The sequence below is a fragment of the Ranitomeya imitator genome, chromosome 4 (genome assembly GCF_032444005.1).
Source record: "Ranitomeya imitator isolate aRanImi1 chromosome 4, aRanImi1.pri, whole genome shotgun sequence".
Lineage (NCBI taxonomy): Eukaryota > Metazoa > Chordata > Amphibia > Anura > Dendrobatidae > Ranitomeya > Ranitomeya imitator.
The window spans coordinates 378,969,218-378,981,906 of record NC_091285.1 but is presented as its reverse complement, the minus strand read 5'-3'; the positions used below and the strand labels follow the sequence as shown (position 1 = coordinate 378,981,906).

Below are 12,689 nucleotides of genomic sequence, written 5' to 3'. Positions count from 1 at the left end.
AAACAGACGTTTGAAGAAAGCCTAATATGAATACAGATGTGTTTATACACGACCCAGATGAGTATCACCGATGATCAGCTTAATTATGTTTTATTGCTACCATATAAAGATTTCATTTGTTTCTCCTGCAGAATGTAAACCATGTGCTGCTGGAACAGAGCCCATTCTTGGGTTTGAATATAAGTGGTGGAATATTCTTCCTGCTAACATGAAGACATCCTGCTTTAATGTAGGAAACTCAAAATGTGATGGACTGAATGGTGAGCAAATGTCAATATAGCATATAGGCGCTGCAATATTCACCTTTCCCAGGTCCTACGACTCCTCGGTGCCACTTCCTCAATTTTTGTTGGCAGGTTGCAGTAGTGATGTCAAAACTGTAGCACATCATGGGCTGTCACCAGGAATTTCAGGACCCCATACTGGTAAAATTTTCGGGCCCCCTTGAGACTTTGCCCAAGCTCCACTCCAGCTCCTCCTCCACCGCTTGAACATACACAGTCCAACCACACTCTCTTGGAAAAACTCCACTTCTGCACCACGTCCTCACCAATCACACATTAACAGTTCCCATCAAACACCATATCACACACATAGCCATCAGCTTTTGTTTTGTTCAAAAGATTTTTTTAAGCCTGTCACCATGATAAAGTAGACTCTTCTGGCAGCCCTACTCTACTCTAACCTATTAAAAATTTCTTAAAATACGCAATCATCTTTTTAGGTATATTTTTCTTCAAAGGAATGTATGGCATACATTTTTTTTAAATGACCAAAAATACCACGTATAAGGGACAAATACCTTCACATCATGGCCGAAGCACATATTCCCACCCAAAAGTGACTGAATAATACCAAATACAAGGGACAACTACTGACCTGACCACCACATAGTGACAGAATAACACCACATACAAGGGGCAAATAACGCCATGTGGAAAAAACGGAATCCAGCTCCAAGAGATAAAATCACTTAACTTTAATAGTATTCATTTAAAATAGAAATAGGCTATAAGACATACAAAAACCGGATATACCGGAAGGAGAGTGCCTGTGTAAACTGTACGCGTTTCGAACACACAAGTGCTCTTAGTTTCAGTTGAATAACAATAGCAAATAACGCCATACCGTGGCTGGACAACATATTATCAAAACATAGTGACTGAATAATGCCATATAAAGGGAAGAAATACCGCCACACCATGGCCAGACAACATATTACCACCACATAGTGATTGAATACTACAATGCTGATCATTAATAATAAATAAAGCACAATACTAATATTGCTATAAGTGCCATTATACACAGGAGCTCTGTCCATAGTATACAATTTAAGTGTACAAGTAATACAGAATAACACCACATACAAGGGGCAAATAACGCCATACCGTGGTTGGACAACATGTTACCACCACATAGTGACTGAATAATGCCGTATAAAGGGAACAAATACCGCCACACCATGACCAGACCACATATTACCACCACATAGTGATTGAATACTACAATACTGATCATTAATAAAATACAATACTAATATTGCTATAAGTGCCATTATACACAGGAGCTCTGTCCATAGTATACAGTGTAAGTGTACAGGTAATACAGTGATCACTGGTCACACTATACACAGGAGCTCTGTATATAGTGTCAGTGTATTGGTAATACAGTGATCACCAGTGACATTATACACAGGAGCTCTGTACATAGTGGTGTCAGTGTATGGGTAATACAGTGATCACCAGTTATATTATACACAGGAGCTCTGTATATAGTGTCAGTGTACAGGTAATACAGAGATTACTGTGACATTATACACAGGAGTTCTGTGTATAGTGGACCGATAATATAGCAATGACCAGTGACATTATACATAGGAACTTTGTATATAGTGTATAGCATACAGGAAAAAGAGTGACCACCCATGACATTATACACAGGAGCGCTCTGTATATAGTATGTAATGTATAGTGTACAGGTAAAAGAGTGATCACCAGTGACATTATACACAGTGTCTCCATTCCTGGCCCACAGTGTCTTCATTTCTGGCCTCAAGTGTCTTTATTCCTGACTCCATATGGTCTCCTATCCTTCCACCATGTCTCTCCCGCCCTGCTCCCATATTATGGCTTTTAATACAAAAAAGTAAAAAAAAAGTTTCTCCTCACTTAGCCGCAGTCCAGCGGTTACCTCTTCCTCATCCATTTGAGGCGTGGACTCGCCGGCGTATGGCAGGGACAGCATATGCTGACAAAGTGTGCTCCTACGTCAGCTGCCGACTTCTGATTGGCTGGAAGCTTTTAACTTTTGCTGTGCAGGATGGCAATAGATTTTAACTGAACCGGCAGAAGCTTCTGCTCACTGGGCCCCATACACCAGTAAGGGCAGTAATGTCCTGATGGTGGCCCTGAGCCCAAGTGACTGTTACAGCCAATCACTGGGCTCAGCGGTGATGCTGATATAAACAGCACTAGTCGCTGAGTACAGTGGTTGGCTGCAGTGGTCGTGTGCACAGTAGTCGTGATATCAGCACTGCAGTCTGTCAAGGAGAGGCAGCACTAGATCTTGAGAGGGGGGAGTATTTCTGTATTTGTTGTTTTATACAGATACAACATTGTGGCCAAATAAAATGTAATCTTGACCAACCCCTTTAAATGGCCTTATTGCCTTCATAGATGAGGACCAAAACTCTGAAGTGGTTTATGATAGAATATCTCCCTCTGCTGGCCAATTTATTTTACGTCTCAGTCAATAAAAACAGCTTTTTTTCTAAAATGAAAAACAAATGTAGAGTGATATATATTAAAACTTAAATTATTAGTTAAAGCAAATCTGTCCCTCTTTACAAGAGGCGATGTCAGTGAATCCCTTTGGAATTAGGGTATGTGTACACAACGTCTTTTTGTGTTTTTCAAGAAGACGCCTATGAAATGCCATCGTGTTTTTTTTTTTCCAGATGCGTCGATTTTGTAGTTTTTTTTCTATCCTTACCTGGGCATCTTTTTGCCATTTTTGGATGTCATCAAGTTTTTGTAGTGCTTTCCCATGGTTTTCGGAAGGTGTCCTTTTTTTATTGGTGTTTTCTGGTAATTTTTTTTAATTCCATTAAATAATGAGGAAACTGTTAGCAGTTTTAGAAGTAAAGATGCTGGAAAAATTATCCAAAAGATGCCAGTGCATCTTCCAAGTGTCTTTTGACCCTTCCCATTCATTTGGATTGTGAAGTACGGAGCGTCTTCTGAGCAGAAAATGCTAGAAGAAGAGCTGCTTGGTGTCTTTGGAGACTTGTAGCAGAATACTCTAAAAGGTCTGAACATATCAACAGTAAGTCATTTTTACGTAAAAAATGCTGAAAATAATGAACACATGTATTTCTGAGAGTATTTTTCGGAAGATTTTGGCGTGGAATCCATCTGAAAAAGACTTAATGTGAAAATACCGTTAGAGGGGTAGCTTAGACAGTAACCATCATTTTAATTTTAAGTTTATAAATCAACATTACACATGAAAATAAGTAACTGTGTAATGTATCAGAGAAATCTGCGCTGTATTTCTGAACTGATTTTTCACTTTAAGTTCATGTGTAAAATCTGTATTCCATGAAGATAGATTTTCCCATTAGTCAGATTGAAGATAACAGTTGGTTCCTTTAAAATTCTATGGAGATGTGAATAGTTCCATAGCTTATAATGAGCACCACGTGCAGAAAAATATGGGTAGAAAACGGACATGAAAAATGGAGATCTGTATGAGACCTAAGGGTGTGTCCACAATACAGATTACAAATAGACTTTTAGAGATGCTTATAGTTTGTATTAGATAGGCGCAGAAATATCATCGACATAATTTGCGATTTTATTGTACGATAATCCAACAAAAAACTGTAACGTTTCCTTTTTATAATTGGATATTCTTCAGCTACAAACTGATATTGGTCAAACGGGCATATAACCAGAGGGGCCTCACCCATTGCGACTAAGGTCGCCTTTCTGTAGCACTTCTCCTCTGGTTATATCCCCTATTTGACCAATGGCAGTTCATGTCTGGTGAAGATCCAATTATAAAAACGAAATGTTAACAGTTTTTTGTTGGATTGCCTTACAATAAAATCTAAGGAAAATGTCATCTTCATTTTGTATTGCCAAGAACTTTTTATTTTTTATCTATTGGATGTGGAACCCTTCTTGGGCACCCGTTACCTAATAGGATTGGCATGTATCCTCATACGTATCTGTCACATATGAATATATCCTAAATATTTTGTTCTATAACCTATCTTGCTCCATTTTCTTATTTTTTGGGCCAGTCTTGACTTAAATTTAATAACTGTACATTGAATTGTGTATTGCACAGGTTGGGAAGTTGCGGGAGATCATGTCCAGAGTGGAGCCGGTGGATCTGACAATGATTACCTGCTTCTAAATTTGCATATTCCAGGATTCAAGTAAGCTATAAGAAGTATATTAAATCAAGTTCATATTAATACAGTTTCCAACATTAATGCGTTTGAAGAGAAAGACAGAACTGAAGTTTCCACGATGAGTATTTTTTTAACGCAACATATTTTGGCTGCGCAAAAAATCAGCATCTTACTGTTCCAGCAAAGTGGACGGGATTTATAGAGTTCTCATGCCCACTGTGCTTTTGCGCATTTAATATGCACATGACTTTATCAATAAAGTTTTATGAAAGCCGAGCAACATGAAGTATCCAAAACAACGCAGTTTTATTTATAATATGCCACATCAAAAGGAGACAAAAATGCAGTAGAAAAAAAAAACAAATAAAAAACCTGTAAGAAACACAATTAAAAACTGACTAAAAAAATGCAAGAAACGTAATTTAGCAAACTGGTGCAGAAAATCTGCAACATCAAAAGTGCACCAAATACTCATTGTAGGAACTAAGCCTCAGGGATTGTTCACAGGATTTGGATTTATTGCAGATTTCCCTCTTAAAGGGAACCTGTCACCAGGTTTTACCAATATAAACTACAGCCACCACCTTTAATCCCTCTTTTACAGTAGTCTAGCCAGCTGTATATAATGCCCCAATTCCCTCAGTATAGCCCAAAATATAAGTTTTATAATCCCCTCATAGACAGCGGTCCGGTCCGCTGGTCTTGCTTCGACACCTCCTCTATCGCCACAGTAGCCTTCCTTGTTCCCTGTTTCATGTGGATGATGCGTGCCAAGTCATTCACACAACTGTCCGAAATTGCGCTCCTACACAGTGCGCATGCGCTGGCATCACTTCCGGGTTATCTGTGCTCTTTGGCATCTCCCGGTGTATGCACATTACAGAACTTTGCTCTGACCTCTGCAGTGCAGAGCGGAGTACGTCTGCATAGGAATGCGATTGGGGATAATGTGTGGATGACGTAGGACATGACATGAAGCAAGCAAGAAGACCATGACTACAAGTAGTGAGGAGGCACAGAAGCAAAACCAGCCCAGCAATGCCCACTGGACTGAACCGCGTCGTATGATGAGTCTATAATATTTTTTGTGCGATGCAGAGGGGATTGGGGACTTACATACAGCTTACTAGACTGCTGTAAAAGAGACTTTAGAGGTGGTAGCCGTATTTTATATTGGGAAAACCTGGTGTCATGTTCCCTTTAAGTTCAATGGTTAAGTCAAAATTCACAACAAATCTCAAAATCCACAGCAAGATCAATAACAAAACAAAAATCACCTTCTATAGAGTTTAAAATAAAATATACGGTAAATGCTGTACTCTCCTCCCGTTACGCCCTGGTGTTTTTTTTAATTGCACAATGTTTTTTTTTCCACAATCAGTGTCAGATCCACACCAAAATCCACACGACTAGTTGCAGCTTTCCATATACCGTACATTCTTGTGGATTTCCTGAAATTTTCTGGAGCCAATTGGCTATGTATGAACTTACCCTGCCATAGAATCCAGGTGGACAGAGTGATGGAATCATCCTCATGATGGTGGGGCTGAGCAGAGTATGTGCGTAACTTGTGCTGAGCGAAGAATGAGTTCTAATATATCAGACGGTGCAGGGATTTATTATTTGTCATTTTGCTTGATTTTTTTTTTCAGCTGTACTACCTTAGCTGCTAAATTCTTAAACCAGCTAAAAATATGCTATCAATCACATTGACAATATAAAGTCTTCTTACATTTTAATTATTTCAATTTTCAGACTTCCAACATCAGGAGCAAATGGTGCAGAAATGGGCAGGATCACTTTTGTGTTTGATACCAAGTGTTCTGCTGACTGTGTGCTGTACTTCATGGCGGTGAGTGATTTTATGATTATGCTCATGGTGGTTTAGTAGGTACATTGTTGTTCACGACATACAATGACAGCATATAGCAGTGGGTTACATTGTAGGTTCACTTTTGTAACAAAGTAGCATTCCAATAGAGATGTTTTTTAGTGCAGCCTTTCGACCCCAATGCAATTGTAGAAAATGTAAAATCGCCCAAATCATGCAAGTTATTAATGAATATGCACGAGGAGTAAAGGGAATAATTCAATTGAAGCAAGTTTGAGAAACTGGCAATAAATCCTAAAATTATAAGAACAATTCTAAAATGTAATAAACGGTCAGGCTGTGTCAATATGAGTTTTCTCTTCTAATGTATGACTGCACCACAGTCTTTGGTATTCATTTTCCCATGTACTTCCCATTAATCATCATATTTACAGTTAGTTTTATGTCTTTCTGTGTTGCATTGCATTTTAGCTTACTAGATGGGTAACATTATAGTGACTTATTCTGCATTGGTGAAATCTGATAAACTGAATAATGGTTTTATTTATTAAGCCAAGCAGTGAATGCTTTTTTATGATTATGCTTTACACCTACAGGATGTTAACAGAAAGACTACTAGTGTGGTGGAGTCATGGGGAGGAAACAGAGAAAAGCAGTCCTACACTCACATCATATCAAAAAATGCCACATACATGTTTACCTGGGCGTTTCAGAGGACCAATCAAGCTGAAGATGTAAGTTTTCTAGAAGTGATCAGTTTATTACAAGCATCTACTTAAAAATTTTGAGACACCTTATAACCATCCATTGCAATGTCGAGCATTATAACATTTGTTGAAGGTCTGAACTATGGCTTGATCCCTGATTCAGATTATTATCTGTCATATGATTCTCTTTTGCTTAGAAGCATACAAGTGATTTTATAAAGGATAGAGAGTTCTCACATTGTATAGTACATACACACATACACAAATACATAAAACACACACGCGCATAAAAATATCACACAGATACATTCATAACCATATCTGACTTCTGTCCCAACCTCTCTTCTAAAACTGCCATAATCAAAATATCTAACATCTTACTAACTGACAGTATTCTGCACTCCCTGTAGACCTCTCCTCTGCCTTTGACACCGTTAATCACTTCCACCTACTACAAATCCTTTCTTCTCTTTGCATCAAAGATCTGGCCCTCCACAATAGCCTCATACCTTACTAACTGCTCATTTAGTGCCTCATTCCCATACTACCCCCTCATCCCATCCTATCTCTGTTGGTGTCCCTCAAGGCTTTGTCATGGGACCAATACTCTTTTCCATCTATACCTTTGGCCAGGAACAGCTCAGAAAGTCCCATGGCTTCCAGTTCTACCTATATGCTGGCGACACTCAAGTCTATTTCTCTAGCCAAGATGTCACCTCTCTGCTGTCCAGAATCCCAGAGTATCTATCAGTTATAGGTTCCTTCTTTTCATCACACTTTTTAAAACTCAATGTGGACAAAACCAAATTTATTATCTTTCCTCCATCTGTAAAGCAGGTAATTTGAATGCAACAGCAGAGATAACATGGAGGATCAACAATCTACTTTATTCACTTTACAGGATTAAATATGGGAAAGATTATTATCACAGATAAATCGCACAAGAACAATATTCACAGTATCAGTTACAGGCAATTACATGAATAGAGATATATTGGTTAGTGCATTACAAGAGAATAAAGTTCAGTTTGGGGTCTACAATCCAACCTTGGTCTAACCTGGAAGAGGATAAACGCCATATTTAGCAGGAAGAGTCTCTAGGGCACCCTTGCAAATTTTGGGGCCCTGACAAAGTCTAATAACACTTTCTGGGCCACTTTAGCATCAGCCAGACCCCGTCTCATCTGGAGTCTCTTCCCTGCCCACACCCGGGACCATAAGTCTCTGCTTAAAGTATCGGCCCGTACCACATGTCTCCTCGTTTTCTGGCCCAGGCTCGGGTCTCTGGCCGGGTAGCCTCAGGGCTTTTTTGGTACTTGACCGCTGATGAGTGTCTCCTTGATCGGTGGTTGACTTTCATCGTCTGAGTCTGGTCCTTTCTGGTGCACACGGCTGCGGCCAAACTGTAACGGCTGCTGGAGCTGCAGCAGGACCAACGGTCACTTCCCTGGGTGCCAACTGCCTCTTCTCAGCATGGCCAGGCCTTTTATTTCTAGTTACTGCGACACAGTTATCACCTGACCTTGTGTCATCCTTTAAACTCTTCCCCTGGGGACCATGTACATCCTTCTTGGTTCCTGCTAACACAATTCTTTCTTTTTTTTGCTTTCACTTTCAGTTTTGACTAGCAGATGGTGGTGTTCGCTTACAGTTACTCAATCTCTCTTGTACATCTCTCTACATTCCTCCGTTCTTTAACTCATCAGTACTCAGGTGAGAAGAGTTCTCGTTCCCCTAATGTTTTTCGGAGGTGGGCCAGAAGCCTACAATTTTCGCACCCATTCCTGCATCTGCTTGCACTACGTTTTACCAGGGAAAATCATTATGCTCATATCTTATGGGCAGGATGCAAGTGTGGACAAGCTGAGTTCTTCCAGGCTTCTCTTGAATTTTCTTGTCAGTACTATTCAAAACTTCAGGTACCTTATGCGGAAGTTCGATGTCTGACTCTTCTCCATGGGGCTCAGTGACCTCCTCCATACCACCCAACTTTCGAGGAAGGGAAAGAGGGGCAAATTTTAGGCCACACCTCTGACCACACCCGTTTCACAACTAGCCACGCCCCAACCATACCTATTTAGCACTTCTGATCACAATGTTTCGTAAACAATAATTATAAACAAAAAAATATGGCCACACACGATGCTCCATACTATACAATGGCCCCACACGACGCTCCATAGTGTACAATGGCCACACACGACGCTCCATACTATACAATGGCCCCACACGACGCTCCATACTGTACAATGGCCACACACGATGCTCCATACTGTACAATGGCCACACACGATGCTCCATACTGTACAATGGCCACACACGATGCTCCATACTGTACAATGGCCACACACGACGCTCCATACTGGACAATGGCCACACACGATGCTCCATACTGTACAATGGCCAGACACGACGCTCCATACTGTACAATGGCCCCACACGACGCTCCATACTGTACAATGGCCCCACACGACGCTCCATACTGTACAATGGCCCCACACAACGCTCCATACTGTACAATGGCCACACACAACGCTCCATACTGTACAATGGCCACACACGACGCTCCATACTGGACAATGGCCACACACACGACGCTCCATACTGTACAATGGCCACACACGACGCTCCATACTGTACAATGGCCCCACACGACGCTCCATAGTGTACAATGGCCACACACAACGCTCCATACTGTATAATGGCCACACACGACGCTCCATACTGTATAATGGCCACACATGACGCTCCATACTGTACAATGGCCATTGGCCACATTATGCTCCATACTGTATAACGGCCCCACATGATGCTGCGTACAGCATACTTGCCCCACGTGATGGTCCATACAGTATTATGGCGCCACATTATGCTTTGTACAGTATAATGGCCCCACACGATGCTGGGTATAGAATAATGGCCACACATAATGCTGGGTACAGTATACTGGCCACACATGGTTACCCCACCCCCATCATTGCCTTCTCCATCACTACACACAGACACCTTTCACCGCGCTCCCTCGCAGCAGCCGGCAGCTTCCACACCCACGGCGCTGAATGGTGTCATCCAGCTGCGCCGCTGACTGCTCACGTCGCTGCAGCTGTGATATGCCACTGATAAAGACCTCCGTGTCTCCTGTGCCAGTCCGTGTGAGAGCGAGGAGCAATATCTGCTCCGATCTGACACAGCCAGCGTCTGCTCCGTACACATGCGACTCCGCTCCATACACCTCGTATACACACGACTCCGCTCCATACACCTTGCACATGCGGCTCCGCTCCGTACACACACGGCTCCGCTCCGTACACCTCATACGGCTCCTCCCTATACACCTTGTACACACACGGCTCCACTCCATACACTTCGTACACACGGCTCCGTTCCATACACCTTATACACACACAGCTCCGCTCCGTACACCTCATACACACGGCTCCTCTCCATACATCTCGTACACACATGGCTCCGCTCAATACACCTTGCACATGCGGCTCTGCTCCGTACACCTTGTACACACATGACTGCGCTCCATTCACCTTGCACATGCGGCTCCGCTCCATACACCTCGTACACACACGGCTCCGCTCCATACACCTCATACACACACGGATCCACTCCGTACACCTCGTACACACACGGCTCCGCTCCATCCACATTGCACACGCTGCTCCTCTCAGTATACCTTGCACACACATGGCTCCACTCCGTACACCTCATGCACATACGGCTCCTCTCCATACATCTCGTACACACACGGCACCACTCCGTACACCTCGTACACCGGCTCTGCTCCGTACACCTCGTACACACACGACTCCATTCCATACACCTTGCACATGCGGCTCCGCTCTGTACGCCTCATACACACACGGCTCCACTCCGTACACCTCGCACACACACAGCTCCACTCCATACACCTTGCACACACACGGCTCCACTCCGTACACATTGCACACACACGGCTCAGCTCCATACACCTTATACACACACGGCTCCGCTCCATACACATTGCACACGCTGCTCCACTCTGTATACCTTGTACACACATGGCTCTGCTACGCACACCTCGTACACACGCTGCTCCGCACACCTCGCACACACACGGCTCAGCTCCATACACCTTATATACACACGGCTCCGCTCCATACACATTGCACACGCTGCTCCACTCTGTAAACCTTGTACACACATGGCTCTGCTCCGCACACCTCGTACACATGCTGCTCCACTCCGTACACACGGCTCCGTACACGTCTTACACACACGACTCTGCTCCATACACCTTTCACACGCTGCTCCAATCCATACACCTTGTACACACACGGCTCTGCTACATTACAGTGTCAGACTGTCACAGGGGCTTTGGTTTAGCCCTTTTTATGCGGGGGTGGGGGGGGAAATAGCAGCCACAATAGCTTTGTGTTGTCACCCTCTCCCAGGGAGCTGCAGCTGCTCCTCCTCAAATGCACTGACTGGTCTCCAGTCTCAGACATGTCAGTGAGTCATCGATCTCACTCACACTGATCTGCAGATAACACAGCAGTGAGCACTGAGCAGGGAGGCAAACAGAGGGAGGCTGTGAGTGTGTCCGTCCCTCCCTGTTCAGCCCCACTCATTCCAAGCACAATTCCACTAGCCAGGCATTATAATTAGCAGCTCCAGTCCACTCACACTGGTCTGCTTACATTGCCGCCCGCACCCAGGCTGTGTTCCGCTGTTACCTCAAACTAGAAGTGTTCCCTCTCTCTCCCTCTCTGAACAGTGACTCTGGGAGACTCAGGAACATGGGGAAGGGGCGTGGCCTAACAAAAGGGGGTGTGACGGAGTTCTCCTGCTGTCTCCAGGTATGAGAGCATCCTGCTCTGGACAGCGGGGCAAAGAGTCAAATCCGGGAAAGTCCCGCACAATGAGGGACGGTTGGGAGGTATGCCTCCTCCACTAAGTCACCTGACTGAACTTCACCATCAGGCTGCAGGCCTTGGATCTCTCCAGCCCCACAGCCATCCTGAACATGGAGTGACACCCTTGTGCATGGTACCTCCTTCAGCTGCATTAGCGCCCTGTCCCCAACACCTGTGCAATAGGAGTGAGTCCTACCTCACCTCTTCTCTTGGGCCGCCATCATCTTCAACGTCCGAGGTGCACAGTGGTTCCACCCAAGTCACTTCCAAGCTCCGGGGTAATGCAGACATCTCCCTGCAGTCAAATTATGCCATCTCCTTCACTTCTCGGCATTCTGCGACACGGCTCCCCCTTGCTCTGGGTGAGGTTCCAATTGCTCACTATTCCGTTTCCTCCAAGTCTCTGTTGGTCCTCTGTGGTCACTCTGCAACTTGCTTACCTTCTCTCTCCACTACAAACTGGGGAAGGCTCTTCCTCTTCAAGGATCAAATCCTTCAGGTGTGGCACTCTCCAATAGTCATGACTGTCTCACATGGGGCAACTCCTCGACAGGTGTCCTATTTTTCCACAGGTGTAAATCTGAGCCTCTCTGGTGGGCTTCTTGGTCTGTATCGTTGTCCTCTGAGAGAGGGATACTATCTCTGTAATCGTTCTTCATCCCAGGGTATGGGATTTGATTCTGGGATAGCTGCATGGGTTTTTCTTATGCACCCTAGCTCTTCTCTAATTTCTCACATTTCCTGCCGTAATTCACGGGCCTAGTCTGGTTTAGCATTGAGTACCCCAAGGTGGATACTGCTTGGCTTCGGACCATTCTCGCCAC

At 43.7% G+C, this 12,689-nt stretch overlaps 1 protein-coding gene across 1 annotated transcript in view; it reads left to right on the top strand.

Annotated features, from left to right (window-relative positions):
• ELAPOR2 (endosome-lysosome associated apoptosis and autophagy regulator family member 2) overlaps positions 1-12,689 on the top strand; it is a 185,788-nt gene that overhangs the window by 115,984 nt on the left and 57,115 nt on the right. The window contains exons 10-13 of the mRNA XM_069765167.1: positions 132-260; positions 4,357-4,447; positions 6,179-6,275; positions 6,851-6,988. Coding sequence (XP_069621268.1) covers positions 132-260; positions 4,357-4,447; positions 6,179-6,275; positions 6,851-6,988 — 455 coding nt within the window. The remainder of the gene's footprint in view (positions 1-131; positions 261-4,356; positions 4,448-6,178; positions 6,276-6,850; positions 6,989-12,689) is intronic.